Source organism: Homalodisca vitripennis, chromosome 5 (genome assembly GCF_021130785.1).
Source record: "Homalodisca vitripennis isolate AUS2020 chromosome 5, UT_GWSS_2.1, whole genome shotgun sequence".
In the NCBI taxonomy this organism is placed as follows: Eukaryota; Metazoa; Arthropoda; class Insecta; order Hemiptera; family Cicadellidae; genus Homalodisca; species Homalodisca vitripennis.
Window position 1 is genome coordinate 129969952 of NC_060211.1, and position 18136 is coordinate 129988087.

Sequence of the window (18136 nt, forward strand, 5' to 3'; positions counted from 1 at the left end):
AAAACCAAGTATTTAATATTCCATCTTTTCAGTTGATTCGGTATAAATTCTTTTATTAAAAATGGAGAAATAAAAAAAATATTGTGGTAAGAGGAACTTATAAAAGTAATTAAAAGGAACTAAAATAAAAGCAGGAAACCTATATAACATCAAACTGTTTGTACAAGGGAAGTATTTTATATTTCATAGCTTTTCAATGTTTTTACTAATAATCACTCAATGTCTCAATCGCATTTATTGTATGACTTTAATGGCTTTTATAAATGTCTGCTTTAAGAATATTTTTTTAATCATACACGTACAAGTAAAAATTATTAATCTGGATACTTTGATATATATACCTTTTATAGGAATGCAAACTAAAGTTATTCGTCAAATTAGCGTATAATATATTAAAAATTTAAGTCAGAGAAGAAATTACTTCAAGCACTAATAGAACCATACAGCACTTGTGAAATTTCCAAACAATTAACTAATTTTCCAATGGAAATTTGTAAGTAGTCAACCAATGAATTCCCCACGTATTTACTTACGCGATGGGAAGACATAGCGATTAAGACAATGTAATCTGTGAGGTATTTGCATTACAGTAATCAACTGTATTAAAATATCCAAAAGATAAATAGTGATATCTTATCTGAAGATTTATGTTATGTTAATCCAATAAATAGGAAGTTACAGTTAGTAGAGTATTCTAGTCCTATTTTGTGCGTTTGAATACGAGTTGTTTCATTCATTGTTTCATTTCACCTTGACTTAGTGTCGACTAAAGATTACAATGAAAATTTTGTTCTTATCTGTTTGGCTATTACTGCTGAGTGTATGTAAGTAATCACAACTTGTTAATAACTTATTAATCAGAGAATTTATATTTTTTTATCTTTCAGATATGAAATATATTTTAACAATACAAAATACGTAGAAATTTAATGTAAATCTGTTATCTTTATCTAGTACTATAAGTGGACAACTCATTATTATCTTTTCATAATAAAAAGAAATGTTAATTGAGAATCTTGATATATTTAGATTCTTCGCCTGTCAACGTTGCACGAACATCTGGCTCAACTAAATTTACCTGATAGAATATACCAAAACATATATATCTTTCAAAGCCACAATTTGATCTGGAGTCATCGTGATTTTTTACAGATCTTTTACGGAGCGTTTTAATATAATTGAAAGTACATTTATTATTATATATAGTTGATTTTGGTAATTTTGAAACAATTGTTACTTTGTTGATGAGTCCAAATTATTCGCATAATATGAGCATAACAGTTTGCAGCAGCGATCCTATGTAGGTTTTGATGCGGTTGTGTGAGTTTAACTTGCTAGTCCGTTGTACTCGAAGCAAACTATATGAGCCTATGAACTATCAACTGTGCGTGTTTCTGCCACCCACCGTGGTTGACAAATATATAAAAAATAATTTTCCAGTATTTAGGAACTGACGTAGAGTTGGGGGTTGGATTTAGGGATATTTCCTTCTTTTCATTGTAGTTATCTTGTCGTCAATTTAAATAGGGCCCCTGTGAGATGAAATAAAGACATATGCTTTCTTCTAATAACTATTGCTGCTCTAAGACATCTCTGTATCACCTCGCTATCCAGGAAAGAAATCCAATTGTATCTTTATTTGCTCTAACAAGGATATAACTAGACATTCCCAGACCACCTACTGAGAGGTCAAGCAAGATAAATGTTATAGAGAATAGAATATCATTAACGAATCACCATTTCTCCCCATGACTAGTACTCACAGATAACAACTTTGAATATTTTATTTAAGTTAAATAAATTATTTATACTGTGTTTTAAGAATTAGTCTACAATAAAATGCCTACACTAAATAATGAGCGTATCATACATGTTTTAGCCTAATTTAAAATCCGTTAGCGATGTGGGTACCTTCACCTGTCTATTTATTCGTTTCTTTTCTATTTATGTTGCTTTTTACTTCGTCCCTGATTGTGATAGTGGTAAAGAAGAAAGAGATGAAATTATGTACATGGATTTATTATTAAAAACGGATATTACGAGTTTCTGCAAAACACTGAACCATCTCCGGATATAAGATAAACGATGTTAAAATAACTAATACAATATTTAACAATATTATTATTTATAGGTTTGGCAAGTGATTTTCAAATTGGGAAATACACTAATGTTAATCATGCAAGAAGTAACAAAGAGAAAACCAGTCTTGGGATATACAATGGTAAAGAAACTTCTATTCAGAAATTCCCTTACATGGTAAGTACAATAGTGTTTCATTAGTTTTCTCTTAAAATTCGTTTACTAATATGTTACAATGATAAAAAATTCCTATTCGTACATACTTGTTTGATATTTAAAAAATAAACAAACTTATAATTAAATGTCTATTGATAAACTTAAAATTATTGTATATAATATGGTTTAATTTAACACAATTTAAGTACTTTTAATACATACAAATGTACAGTTGCTAGCATTGTATTAATAAAAATACCTCGTATAGTTTGTCAAGTTTCTCTGGTTTTATGTCTACCGTTTTAAACTTTCAAGTCTATAGATCAATTCGTTATTCAGCTATTAGAATAATTACGGAATTACAGTTAAAAAACACACCTTATAACAGTTTTGCAGTTGTTTTTCTACTATGTAAAATTCGGATTCAAAGAATACCCCTTAAGTTATTGTATTTGAAGGTAAAGAAATTAATTAAACAAGTAATTTAGCCAAAATTGGCATTTGATTGAACTACTTCGGTGGCTATATTATATATTTAGGTTTTATATGTCGTAAATTATTTAAAATCCTTAAAAGGCCGTTTTGTTTATTATAATGATTTTGAAAATCGTTGCATTTTAATTTGTATAGTTCACTATTTCTAAACGATTAGTTTTGAATTTGGTGTGTTGAATTACACAATAATTAGAGATCAATGATTCAGTCAAAACGCATGGTGAGATACACACTATGATTAAATGGTGTAATTAAATTTTAATAATATCTTGTCTATGAAAAAGTGAGGTTTCACAGAACATTTTGACTGAAGTGTAATTACATTTTGTTGTCGAGATATCCTGTGGAAAGTTAGTATTTGCTAGTACTCAGCCAGCAAATATATCCAACATTTAAAAACTCTTAATACATAAATACATGAAACTTATATACATAAATTAAGTTTTATATGCAAATTTTCACGTTTATAGTCTAATTTGTTCTGGTGACATACTGTAGACAAAACGTATTCGTAAATTCTCACCTTAAGCACATGAAGGAACATTTATCTCGTACGATATGTTAAAAGAAATCTCATGAAATCTTACTATAATGCAGTTTGTTCTCGAGATATCGTGCTAGTAGGAAGACAGACAGATAATAAATTCTGCCTGCACTCTAAGTGATAGATTTTGCTAACGTTCAGCAACTGGCTGGCTGAAAATGATAAACTCCTGATCTATGTATAGCTCTGATTACAAAGAGCTTAGAATAGTTGCTTGATAACACACAATACTTTTTTCTCTCATATATTTTTATATTATTGATGATTTACATTGTTAAAGGTTTCCATACTACTCGATAATGAATACTTTGGATCTGGAGTGATTCTAAATGCTCACTGGATACTGACTACCGGCTTCGACGTTAACTGGTAAGACATACATAAATTAAGTTGAATTTTATGTCCAGTAATAAAATAATAATTACATATAAATAGTTAAAACATTCAAGGAGTAATGAAGGAGGAGGAGCTCTTCTTATTGGAATATCAATTTTCTATTATTTTACAAAAGAAAACTCACAATTCTCCCATAATTTGTGTATTTTACCACGAGGCCTTTCGACATCGAAGATGCCATCATCAGGTGTGAATCAACAATATTTAAAACAAATATCAGCTGAGTAAAACTTAATACAAAATTTATATGGTTAAAAGTAAAATAAAATAAAATAATTATTAGTATTTGTATAACAGTTTTGGTCAAAAAAACATTTAGTTATATTTTAAAGGAATGGTGAATTTTGAACCGGTCTAAAATCATTGTTTAAAATTTTATCTTTATGTTTTGTTATGTATAATGTTTCATATGCGTCGAGTTCTTCTTGTTTATGGACTTGTTTTAATAATGTAAAGTTTTTAAAGGTGTGGTTTGTTTCAAATGCATGTTTGGCAATAGCTGATTTTTCAGTTTGAATGAAGTTTGGAAAAGGAAGATATAAGTTATCATGTTTTAGAGTACAAAACAGAAAAAATCTTCTTAGGTAGTTTACAATAATGTTAGATCGGTTAGATAGGTAGTTTAGTTAATGTTTGTGTTACATATAGAAATTTCTCCAGTTAGCTACGTACATATTTTTAGTACTATACGAACATTGTGGTAATAATTATTGTGAACAGGATAACCAAGGTAGTTTGTAATAGATTCAGATTGAAAATGTAAAATCACAATATCGAAACATAGCTTGTTTGAGTTGTCTGGCTTACCTAAGCTTAAGCTATATCTGTAGCGTTATAACTGAATAGTTTTGAAAAAATAGTTGAGGACTAATTGCAAGTATATCTAGCTTAAGCTTTTACTAAGCAATTAATATGGTTAGCACCGGTTTTTCTAATACAGTTTGTAAAATTTTAGGCATTCTAAATGTTTTATAAGTGTTAACATTCCTATTATCTAGTAATGCATCGTGAGCTTGAAATTTATGAAATGAACTTTTTTCCGACTGATGATCAGGAAGGGATACTTTAATTACAACCATTTAAACCATTCAAGACTGAAATTGAAACTGTCTAGTTATTTATGAACATCTACTATTTTATATTTCACAAAATTTATTTTTATAAACACAAATACCGATTTTATAAAAAATCTGTTATTAAAAATAACAAAACTTTAAGCAATTTTAGATTAGTTTAATATAATAAAATCCAAAAAAACAAGTTAGTAAAAAAAGATAGTTTTCAATTGCACAAACCTTTATCTAGATTAGAATGTGTTTAATTCCCTACGCCAGGAAGAACATTTTTAAGTTACTCGTACAACAAAAGACCACATTTTCAGGTTCCCACAAGACGAGCTGTCGTTCCGCGTGGGAAGTACTGACTCTGGGAATGGTGGTCAAACTTTCACCGCTGCCAAGCTTGTTGTGCACGAGAAATACACGGGATCCTGGGACTACGATATCGCGGTCGTCAAGCTCAACAAGCCCATCAAGTTCGGCAAGAACGCTAAACCCATCAAGCTTGGGAACTAAAAGTCTCAAGGCGGCGACTAAGGCCGTAATAGCGGGATGGGGGCCATCTTCCCAAGTTAGTGATATAAGGAAAATGTTTTTGAACATTAAGAATATAATAATAGTGAAACAGATTAAGTTTTTGTGTAAAGAATAACATTACATGTTTTGTGATTATTATAACGTACTTCAAAAACTGTTGACGTTCAGATGTGTTCTTACATTTTAATGTATTTTACTGCATACTGGTCACTGATCAATTTCAAAGTAAGTTTGACATAAGTTTGCGTTCTCTTTTTTCTCAGAGGTGTTTACTTTTGGCTGGTTGACACCTGCCATTGGAACCTAGACTTATACTTATACCATGGGTGCACCATAAACTTACGTTTACTTAAGTTGCGTCAGGTTTAAAAAGTGTTTTTCTGTTTCCAGATGTTATTACTAACAGCAATTTCGAAATATTTTGGTAAGAGTTTTATGTTACCCAATTGATGACTGTTGGACTTTTTCGAACTCACTTAGGAATATAGGATTTTTCAAACATGAACATGAGAGAGGAGTACCATCTCTTCGATATGATTGGTAGAGACGGAATAAAAAAAGACTCCCTTTCTTCTAATATGGCATAGATGTGATAGTTCAAACTTTTCCATATTAAATTTTTAAAATTAAATGATTTATGTCCTTATTATGTAAATTTACTAGTCATTAACATTGCACTTTGCCAAATACATCCAACAGCTATGGACATTTCTGTTTTATTTATAAAAAATAATGATTTGAGCCAGGCGTAGATTTTTTTTGAAAACATTACACATAGGTATTAGTGTGAGTTGAAATTATTTTTGAATATTACTGACTGAAAATATAGTAACAAGTTTGAATGAATATTAGAATTAACATGCTATTATGTTTTTTATTTATGATTTATTAATAAAAATACAACAAGAAAACAAAATATATAAAATTTGAATGCGTAATGGATGTTTTGGAACATTATAATTTTAAACAATAAATAGAGAAATATGTTTAATCGATGCTTCTTCTCACTTTATTGGACATAAAAAGCAATTAGAACTATAAATAAACTTTATTATTGAAATAAGAGTTCATGAACTTTTGTTGAAGTGTAATATTTATTATTTCTAACACTTATTATTTAATGAGAGTAAAATTATTATGTTTTAGTCTGAAACTAATTCGACCACATTACTGACAACTACGGTGACAGTGTACGACCGGAAGAAATGTGAAAAAGCTTACCCCTCTGACCTTACTCCAAGATTAATGTGTACATACGACACGAAAGTTGGTCCTTGTGGTGTAAGTATACACTATTTTATTAGTGTCGTAATGATAATAGACAAGAGTAATACTAGTTTTTTTAGAATATTGTACGTTTTTAAATAATATCTAAAAGTAAAATTTAAGTATTTGTTCCTCAATTTAATATATATGTTAAAATCCTTGATAATCATTTAGATATAGTTGCATAATTTGTATCTTAAATATATATTCAATTTATTGAGGGCAATAAATAAATAATACCACATTTTCAAATTGTGTTATATATATTGTAGTAGTTATTTCAGTAATTATTAATTATTTAAAACGAGTTGAAGAAACAAAATTCTACTAAACTTCAAATGTTTGAAATTTTATACTTTATAAAGAATAAATTTATGCATATGTTTTATTAAATGATTATGAATTATTTGAAAGAATAAAAAAATGTAAAATATTTTTTATCGTTACTTGTTCCAGAAATAGAAACATATTTTTTTCTAAAATTGATATTTGTTTTTTTTTTCAAAACCTTATAAAATATAATGTGTATGGAAATTCCTTTACTTTAAAATACGGGAGATACCTATTTTCGAGTCTTATTTTTGTAGTTTAGGATATAATTGTAGCAATTAAAATCAATAAATATGATACAATGCAATACAAATAATATACATCAATTTCGAATACTTATTACTTACTTTGATTTTTTATCAAGTACTTAATTATTGTCTCTGTTGTAAATTTGGTGTTAAATATTGGTAAAAAAATCTTTACAGATCCGATTTTCCAATCTAAAGTACGCATTGTCGCCAAAATATAATCTCAATAAGTTTTTATTTTCAATAAATTTCCTTTAATTAGTAAAAGTTTTTTGATTTTTAAGGTATACATACTAGTATCTTTAAGGTAATAATGAATGTTTATGTTTTTTGTAAACTCAAACACTTATTAAGACATCCTAGACCAAGGTCTATTGATGTCTTATGTGCAGTATAGTACATTTAAGAAGGATTTAAGTCTGATGTAATACTATATATACTATAAATGTTAAAAACTATAAATTCTATTTTTGATTAAATAAATAACATGTACCATTTAAAATACTATTTCTCATACTTCTAATTTAATGTACAGTCTGACTGTGGAGCCCCTCTGGTGTACAAGAAGGCTGTGTACGGACTATACGCCGGGTCTTACAACTGTCTCTCTGATCCTGCCTTGTACGTGGATGTGCCTGTATTTGTCGACTGGGTTCAAATGGGCCATGAAGCAGTGACTAACAGAGAATCATGGGTTGAATAAATGAAGAATTATTAGACTTCGTTGTTTTCTCCTTCCAATTAACATTACTCTATAGTATAAGACACAACAAAACACAAAAAGGTGCAAAACGTAAATACGTAAATGGTATAATTCCAGTAATGATTTAATTTTATTTATACAATACACCACACAGGACAAATTAATATTAAAATCACATATGTCTAACTATTATTAAAAATCAAATTTACTTTTTTATTTGTTTTTGTGATGTGTCTGACGAAAATAAGTTTGATATCGAAAGGACTCACAAAAATAAAAGTTCTAAATATTGATTTATGTGTTTGAATGTAAATAAGTTAAGAATTGAAATTTATCCAGTCCTCCACACCGGCTGCCAACGAGGAGTAGACTTCGTAATCACTCCTTACCAAGGCAGTTTAAATGTGATAAAATGTGTTACATTATATCAGTCTTTTATTTCACACAAACAATGCTATGCTGAATATAACAAAACAAGTAACACCAAGAGCGAGAATTAGTTAAGGAGGAGTGAACATTGCTTTTTTGTATTTATGACAGGCTTTCAGTGTTTTATTGCAAGTTGCTTTAATTTAACATTAGTCGATTTGAACTAGAAGTGACCACATTATTAAATTTAAGACCGGTCTGTGTCGGTAAGATTGTATAATCACAAAACAGAAATTAAGCAAATTATTTAAATTGTTGGGTTTTTTTAATTTGTTTAATAATACAGTACACTGTTAACAATAAATTAAGTTGAAAATGATTTTACATAAGCTTCCGGTACAAAACCAATTTGTTAAAATTTAAGTTTTATATTAGTTTTGCACTTGTAAGTAGAACATCAATAGTAGATACCAAAGGAATCTATTCAGATTTCGGCATTTATAACGATTTGGAATCATGTAATAACTTTTTTCAACTTTTAGACTAATGAAGTATTCGTCACAATACCTTTTACAAATCATAGCAATTTGAATTAATGCCTATTATTATGGTCTTAATTTGTAGGTTTTCTTTATAAAAACGTTATTAAATAGTTAAGAATGAGCGATCTCTTACATTTTAAAATGTATTTAATACTAATACATTCCTAATGGAGGACTACATTGCCACAAACTTGTATATGTGTAATGTTCTTTAGTTGGGCATAAGCGTAAGGAGAAAAGTGAAAAGAATAAATCCTATAAACGTTAGCTATCATTTGTATTCGTTGTGTTTTGTCCTTACTTGAAATGCTTACATTAACCTTTAGATTCTACTGTTGACATAGGACTGGTTTTTCAGTAAATATTCTTTCAAGGTGTTAATAAGAAATTATATCTCTAGTTTTCAGTTGGGATAATATACAAGTACTTAGATAATCTAACGAGTACTCGTAGTAGAATAATCTAATAAAGAACAACTTTCGAGATAAGAACAGTCAACACCTGTTATGCTTCCCAGAAATGGATGAATTAATTTTACTGTTCAACTTATTTGAATGAACTCTATTAAACTCAGCAAAATCTATTAAACTTAGGATTTGCACTGTGATGCTTTAAATACCCAGGTTTGTTACATATTCACAGACTTTTCATTTTTTATGACAGTTCTTCAACTAATAGTGTTAAAACATAACATATCTAAAGGTATTTTAATAATTTTTAATAGTACTTTTCTCTAGAGAAAATTTCTAACATCTAAAGCGTTTTCAAAACCTAAAACTCATTTTCGTTTTAGGTTCTTAAGAAAATTTATTTAGACATTTATTCCTTAAACACCAGTTTGTGAACATTGAAATATTGTATTTTTCATTTTGAAGTAAAGAGATCACAGTTTCAACACGGATGTAAAAGTATTTGTTTGTAAAATTTAAAACTTCCCGACAAATAGTTAGCTAAGAGTCTCTCATAGTCTTAAAATATCTTTTAACGCACGAATACTAATTAACTGCAACTTTTTACAAAAGGGACTTTTTACACAATTTATATAGACTTTCCTGAAACACCGGTTTGTGAACATTGAAATATTGCATTTTTAATTTTGAAATAAAGAGATCACAGTTTCAACACGGATTATAAAAGTATTCATTTGTTAAATTATAATTTTCTCTAGAAATAGTTAGCTAAGAGACCTCTCATAGTCTTAAAATATCTTTTAACGCAAGAATACTAATTATCTACAACTGTTTACTAAAGGAAGTGTTTTGTATGTCATGCATACATCTTGTCTAAGTTTTTTTGTACACTCATTTGATGGGATCTTAAATTGGTTTAAAGTATAAACAGTCAAGTATGGGCTCCAGTATATAACTTGGTGAAGAAAAATTCACTACCCCCCATTCACCTTAATGTTTTACGGCCCTTTAACGGATTACACTCTGTGTCTGAGAGTAACACGGTGACACTCCTCATTATTTATACTTCACTGATGGATACAAATGCCTGCTACTGTCGTACGTAGCTTTGGCGACAGGAGCGCACCAACGGGGGGGGGGGGCTAAAGGGGCTGTAGCCCACGCTGAAGAGAAAGATTTCATTGTAGCTCAAAATCACACTAGAGGCAAATTGTTCTCCAGGGAAAAATTGAAACCTAAAGCAAACCAAAACTAAGAAACTCAAACGTGTATGCCCAACCAGATGGGTTCAAAGTCATGATGCTGCCCTCATCATGAAGGAGCTGTACAACCCTACCATTTCATCCTTTAAGTGAATGCAGATCTCTGGGCTGCTTTTGAAATATGCTGACTATGTACTTCAGACAGTGTGACACCAAAACTTTGTGTAAAACATTGAGGTAATCAAAAAATCGATCTTGGTCAATATATTTGCAACTTTTGGATCAACTCTACTATAAATCTGAGAGAATGAGAATTAGGAACGGAAGACGTAAGTTTACACATATTATTAAATTGTTTTAAATAGATTTTTAAGAATGGTTAGTTGTTATAAACACATGAACACGAACAAAAGGAGTCACAAAACACACGAGGTGACATAAACACTTAAAGAATGTGTAACCAGACTAAATAAGTGCATTAGAAGATTAGCTAATTTGCTTACGCCTGTAAACTGCAAATTTGTATTTTGATCGTTTAAATTAATCGTGATATGCATTGCAAGTTTAACTTTAATTTTAAATTCATATTCCCATAACCTTCCACGAAACACGGTTTTTGTTTGCAATGGAATAGTCCCTTTACGTGTAACCATCATAAGTCTTTCGATTCGCAGCTGGGCAACACGGATTTTTTCGGAGACACCGGTGAGAGAGGACTTAGGAATTCATCCCCGTCCCACACTGCAAACGGTATACCCTTAGGTGATTATTATATCAAATCATTATAGGTATAATAAAATAAAAAATATGTTTAACTCATTCTAAAACATTACACGTTATGCATCATAGAAAATTGTAGGAATATAAACAAAAAAAAATACTCAAAATAACAACATAAAACATAACAATTCTCTATATTTCGCCTAAACAAGACATTTTTCAAGAGATGTAGTTAAATAGGTAAACATATTAACAAAAAATAATGAAAAAAACATCATATTTTAATAAAACTAATTTTAAATTATGTAAAAAAGAGCAAATAACTTTGCTTAATAAAAGGAATATAAATTTATATATTCAATTTGTAGTTAAATATGTAATTTTTGTAAGATAAAACAAATTAAAATTGTAATGGGTAATTTATATCTACAACTATCCATACCTTAAATTTATACCATCCGGCTGTTTACTTTCCAGCACCCTCTGAATGAGCTATTTCTAAATGATTCATATTAAGTTTATGGGAAATCTTAATTTTTTTAATACTCTTTTAACGAAAAGCATTCATCGATGTTGTTGTTATATGCTTTCAACTGCATGGACCGAAAATGAGGATTGGATTTAATTTAAACATTTGTTTCTCTGCGATTTTTTAAAATTCTAATATGCAATGGAGTTATGGTCTGACCAATGTAAAATTTCGGACCAGTTTTTACATGAACAATTAATTAGTAAATGAAATTGCTGGATTCACAAGTCATTTTAACCTATTATCGGATAATTTCTTTTTGTTGTATTTAATTATTAAGTTATGTATTTGGCAATATCCGTCACATATGCGTTTAAATAAATAATATATAATATTTTTTGTGGAAAACGATAACTGCCCCCAAAATAGGTAAAATATTTTTACACAAACTGATTATAAATTTAAATTATAAATATCTCTCTCGGCCAAGATTCTTTGGTCAGCTTGTTATGCCATTTCCTTTCAACATAGCGGCCCACTCAAATTAAAAATATCACTACATCTTCTCTGGAATGCTTGGAACATTTACCCAACATTTTTTATTTAAAATGCTTTCGTACCTTTAAAGTTTTTCGAGATATTGAGTACATGTAAATACCATGAAACTAATTAATAGTTCTGCAATTTTCAAAATCTACCTACTTCTTTCGACTAAGCTGGTTAGTTTATTGAAGACTGGTAAGTGCAGACAGGCTGTATAAATATATTGTGCTGCATGTATCACAGTGTTTTGATTACTTACGTTGATAGGCTCTTAACTTGTTGTATTACGGTAGACAGTTCACTAAAAGTATGACTATACAACATGGAGTAGAAAAAATCAGAACCTAATATCCTTCATGAGGAGTTTTTACGGGTCAAAGATAAAAACTGAGAACATATTGCATTGATTGAGTGCCAATGTGTGGTCTAATGTAAGTATAGAATTAGACAACCGGTAAAGATCGTAAACGAACAGTTCTATGTATGAAAGAGCGTCTACCGTACTGAGAGTGCCGTCAGGTGTTCAATATGTCCACAACAATGCATGTTAACAACTCTGTTTATACAGCCTGGTTGCAAATACAAACCAGGAATTGTTGCCTTCCTGACTCAGTATGTGGGGTTTTAATTTTACTTCACGGGAATAATTATAAATTACTGTGATGAAACTTCATGCTGTTCTTCCCCTGTAAATTGAACAAAATAATATTTTTTTGTATCTAATCAATATTCTAAATATTTATATGGTGCATAGGATAATGACCGAATGATATACAATTTAATAGAAGTTTTGTTCTTTATCAACAATAATTAATTCACTGTGAGGGTTTTTTTTCTAACTAAAAGTAAGACCTTCCGATTACACCATAATTGAAAAATGAAAATCCCCACCCCCCCCCCCCCCCACCCCCCCCCCCCCCCACCCCCCCCCCCCCCCACCCCCCCCCCCCCCCACCCCCCCCCCCCCCCACCCCCCCCCCCCCCAGAAGGAAATATTTCCTAGACCTAATTGCTTACTTTTGAACGTTTTCTCTTTAAAAAATACAATATTACAAAAACAGTAGAGTTGCTTAAGTACAATACAATACTTTAGACTTTATTTGAAGGAGGTATTTGTTTTCCGACAGAACTTTTCATGAAATGGAACCAGCAGTAGGTATCTTCTGTTAAATATTCATTTTCTATAAAAATATATTTAAAATCCACATATATTTCGATACATTATTTAGTTTTCGAATACGAACAAGCATTTTATACGATAGAATGTTTTCTTTTGCATTTTTAACAAACATTTAAGGAATTATCCTGTATGAATTTAAAACCATTTGTTTAACACATTTCCTTCTGAAGAGTGTGAAACTGTTTAAAGTGATGGACGAGCCATTTAGAATCCACTACTTCACTCCCTACTCATCTCCTCTTTTGATACGAAATCGATGATTCATTTATTCCAACAAAAGAGTATGATTAGGCAGCCTTAAATAGCTTTCTTCTCTGAACTGGCATTCACCTTTTGACTTCTTTAAGTGAATGAAAAAGAGATTAACACAAGTATCTTCTTTTGAAGTATAAACATTTGTTCGTTACAGGAATTATTATTCCTTGAAAATCGCACTTGGAATTTTTGTAGTGGGTTTATTTAAATAATCAGAAGGACGATTTAAATGGTTTTGTTTATAATTTTATTTTAATCACAGTATGTTAGATCGTTAAAACATATGAGTGAACGAAAATAGCAATAATAACTGACAGACAAAATGTCTCGGTTATGTGAAATAATGGTAGCATTCTGGTTTGGTAAGTGAAAGATCCAAGTTCGAGTAGAGTCTTGGTGGAGTGAGTAAATTTTGCCATAAATATAAATATTAAACCAACAATAAAACAGTAATAATAATAGAACATTTTTTTCACTTTCTACGCATCCACTGAAACAGTAATGTTAATAAGATGTATCATTTCAGGTACTAGGTTCACTGTCTTCGGGATTCTTCACATACTGCCTGGGATTTATACTTCGAGTTCTCTCGTCATATCCAAAAAACATCATTGGCCACACTTTGAAGGATATTCATATAAATTGAACTGTCAATAAAATCCTTCTTCTACTTTTTCTTAGAATATTTTATACGAATAGTAATTGAGAACCCATATTATGGAGTTGATTGCTTTAGTGTTCAAAAATTCCTTGAACAGGTGTTTGTTCAATTTTGATCAGCTCCTCCAAAGAATTTTAGATCTCTCTTGTACTCCGTGCAACTTTTCATTGGTTATCCTCACCCTTATACACCAGACGTTACATTCAGTTATCTAGAGTCAAAGCATATTGTGCGTTGAAAATACCTGTTTAAGTCCACAGATTTAATCCATCCAAGTGCTTGGTTTTTGTTATTCCATATTCATAATTTATCCAGATGTTTTTTATATTCTCTTGAGATGAGATGTATGTATAAAATTGTATTTATTGTGATACTTTTGCCGTTATTGTTACCCATAAGATCAATGTAAAAAAGAACGCTGTCAATCACCGGAAGCCCATGGAGTGACTTGCACCATCATCAAACTCTTCCTATTTAGAAACTCAACTTCTTGTTTAGTTAAACTGTAAGTCTATAGGTCAGTTCACTTAGAGATATTGTACCGACAGGCAGATCCGTATGTATGAATAGACAGTCAGTCATACATAATGAAACTTTGTCAGTCCCTCGAGGGAAAGGATTCGCTAACTTTCCAATAGCATTGTTGAAATATAAATAAATGGACAAGATTATAATTAATGGAAACATTTTGAGGATTTTAAAATATTATAGGTTGTCTTAAGGATAATATTATAGATTGAATGTTCAGTGGATGGATAAAATTCTATTTATCGATTCGTTAATGATTTGATATTCCTATTTAATCATTTTATTAATCTGAGAATGAAAGAGAACTGCTCCTATAGGTATTATACAGGGTGTTCTGAAAAAAGGTTGCCCATAAGTCAGGGCGTGATTCCTCACATCAAAATAAGAAAAAAAGGTCTAATTAACATAGGTCCGAAAATGCTTAGTTACCAAGTTATACAGGGTGAAAGATTTCGTCTGAATTTCAGTTCCCCTGCTGCAAACGAAGCCCTACGGGTATTTGTTGGCTGTTAATTAAGATGTACAATTTAGCGTACTTTATGTAAAATGAACTGAAAAAATTGAATAAAACCGTTTCCAGACCTGTAGCTACAGTAATTTTTAAGATATGTGACGAAATACGCGAAACTTGGTCCCGAAAAACAAGTTACATTTAGGTTTGAAGCAGATTTACTATGTTAAATGTACAATAAACACAAAATATTTTTTTCACGGTACTTGTAGAAAATTTAATTTCGAAGAGAAAGATGTAAAATAAGTCTATAATAGACAAACGCAAACTTTAAAAAATAATCCTTAATTACATACAAAACGCATGAAAAATAGACAAAATCTGTTAAGCTCTCTACAAATGTAATATTGAAATTAAAACAGCTGTTTTATTAAAACAAATTAATGAGTTACTATTATTTTTATCAGGTAAATATTTTTAACAATCATACATTATCATACATAAAAAAAGTTATCTGAATTATCATTCAACAAAAAAGTTACACTTGTCCTAAAAAACTAACCACGTCACAGTAGATGTTCAAAATGTTTCCCCTCATTCAAAATACAAGCATCCAGCCGTCTTCTCATAGACTGCCGAACTCTTTCGAAGATCCCAGGTGTCTCTCACGTATCCTTTGAATCCCGTTAACAATCCTTATTCGCAACTCTTCTATGGTATCCACAGGCGAGTCGTAGACAAGCGTCTTTAAATGTCCCCATAAGAAAAAGTCTAGAGGATTGAGGTCAGGTGACCTTGCAGGCCATGCTACTGGGGCTCCTCGACCAATCCATCTGTTTGGATATGCTTCATTTAAAAATTCTCTTACTTGTAATGTGTAATGAGCTGGAGCTCCATCCTGCATGAACCACATGTTGTAGCGTGTGTATAGTGGCACATCTTCGAGTAACTCATTCAGATTAGTCGTCAAGAAATGTAAATAATTTTCACCATTGAGCGTATCAGGTAAAAAAACTAATAAAAATTTTATCACCCAGAATAGCAGCCCATACGTTTATAGAAAACTGATATTGGTGACGGTTCTCTGAAATAGCACGTGGATTTTCAATTGCCCACATGTGAGTATTGTGGGTGTTAAGAATAGCCATTCTTGAAAATTTTGCTTCATCAGTAAAGATAATGTAATTTAAAAATGTGGATTTCTGCACCTTTGGATAAGCCATTGGCATAGCTGAACACGAGGAAAGTAATCTCGAGGCAAAAGAGCCTGGACCCTTTGATAGTGATAAGAATGCAACTGCTGCTCGTGTAAAATCTTCCAGACAATTGAATTACTAACACCGAAATCCAAGGCTAGTTCTCTAGTACTTCTTCCAGGATGATTCTCTATTTCGTCCAACACGCCCTCCTCCAATTCAGCTGTACACGTTGTACGTGGCCGTCCTGATCTACAACTTTTCCAGATTTAAAGGTTCCCGTCTCGCTTAGCCTTCTATGAATGGAAGAAAACATTTTATGAGTCGGTAACTGTCTATGAGGAAAATGTTCCTGATAGAGTCGTCTAGCCTGTCGACTGTTGCAATGTGCAAGACCGTACATTAAATGCATGTCTGCCATTTCACCATTAGTGTACATAATATTCATATTTACCTGCAATGATGAATAAGATATTATTAGCTATCAAAAATTAACTTCAACGGCACTCGCACTAACTTGTATTTAAAGTACAGATCAACACACGCACTTAATGAGCAATGGAAAAAATAGCTGCTTGTAATGTTTATTTAAATTATTATAAACAATGTTACATTGTTAAAACATATGTTTTAAATAGAAATTATTTTGTTTCTCAAATCAAATATTTTAATAAAACAGCTGTTTTAATTTCAATATTACATTTGTAGAGAGCTTAACAGATTTTGTCTATTTTTCATGCGTTTTGTATGTAATTAAGGATTTTTTTTAAAGTTTGCGTTTGTCTATTATAGACTTATTTTACATCTTTCTCTTCGAAATAAATTTTCTACAAGTACCGTGAAAAATATTTTGTGTTTATTGTACATTTAACATAGTAAATCTGCTTCAAACCTAAATGTAACTTGTTTTTCGGGACCAAGTTTCGCGTATTTCGTCACATTATCTTAAAAATTACTGTAGCTACAGGTCTGGAAACGGTTTTTTATTCAATTTTTCAGTTCATTTTACATAAAGTACGCTAAATTGTACATCTTAATTAACAGCCAACAAATACCCGTAGGGCTTCGTTGCAGCAGGGGAACTGAAATTCAGACGAAATCTTTCACCCTGTATAACTTGGTAACTAAGCATTTTCGGACCTATGTTAATTAGACCTTTTTTTCTTATTTTGATGTGAGGAATCACGCCCTGACTTATGGGCACCTTTTTTCAGAACACCCTGTATGTCCAAATAAAACATTTAGTTGTACTATATTTTGTAAATAGGTAGTAGCCTATTTAAAACATTGTTCTCAAGCAATTTTAAAATAAATTATACACACCTTTTCTAATTAGTATAGTTTTGAATTTTAGAGATCATCTGAGAAAATACTTAAGATTCTCAGAGTTGTATTTTGAAAGTGGTTATTACGAGCGTATTCCAACCTAAGCCTATTACTGTTATGGTAACTTAGTAGGTACTAGTAAAAATAGACATAGTTAGTGTGAAATTACTTAATATAACTAAAATCGTTTAAGTATAAAGGTTTTAATACTACAATCATGGTCCAGCCATTTTTTCGTTTGCAAAAACACGAAAGAGGTGCTTTGGTGAACTACTTGAATTTTACAGGTATTGCAAATAAAAATGTGAAATAATTTTTAGACTTTTCAAACTCCTGGTTTAATATGTAAATTTTGATTTTAAAAACAGGCAAAAGAGATCCCAGATTTAAATTTCATAACGTTAGAGTTTAAAGAAAATGAAGAACGTACTTTCCAATATGGCAGATCTCTAAATTTTGTGTAACTAATCTT

At 30.6% G+C, this 18136-nt stretch overlaps 1 protein-coding gene across 1 annotated transcript; it reads left to right on the forward strand.

The window, feature by feature from the left end:
* The first annotated feature begins 2185 nt into the window (after positions 1-2185).
* On the forward strand, positions 2186-6546 carry LOC124363921 (trypsin-6-like). The gene is made up of 4 exons (XM_046819193.1): positions 2186-2256; positions 3555-3643; positions 5052-5299; positions 6412-6546. Exons 1-3 carry the CDS (start codon positions 2254-2256, stop codon positions 5242-5244), a joined length of 285 nt encoding a protein of 94 aa, XP_046675149.1. The 5' UTR covers positions 2186-2253; the 3' UTR covers positions 5245-5299; positions 6412-6546.
* The last annotated feature ends 11590 nt before the right edge of the window (positions 6547-18136 follow it).

Excerpts from the sequence above, each read along its gene's own strand:
- LOC124363921 (XM_046819193.1), top strand. Across the intron at positions 3,644-5,051 it reads ACCGGCTTCGACGTTAACTG|GTTCCCACAAGACGAGCTGT; the intron begins GTAAGACATACA and ends CCACATTTTCAG.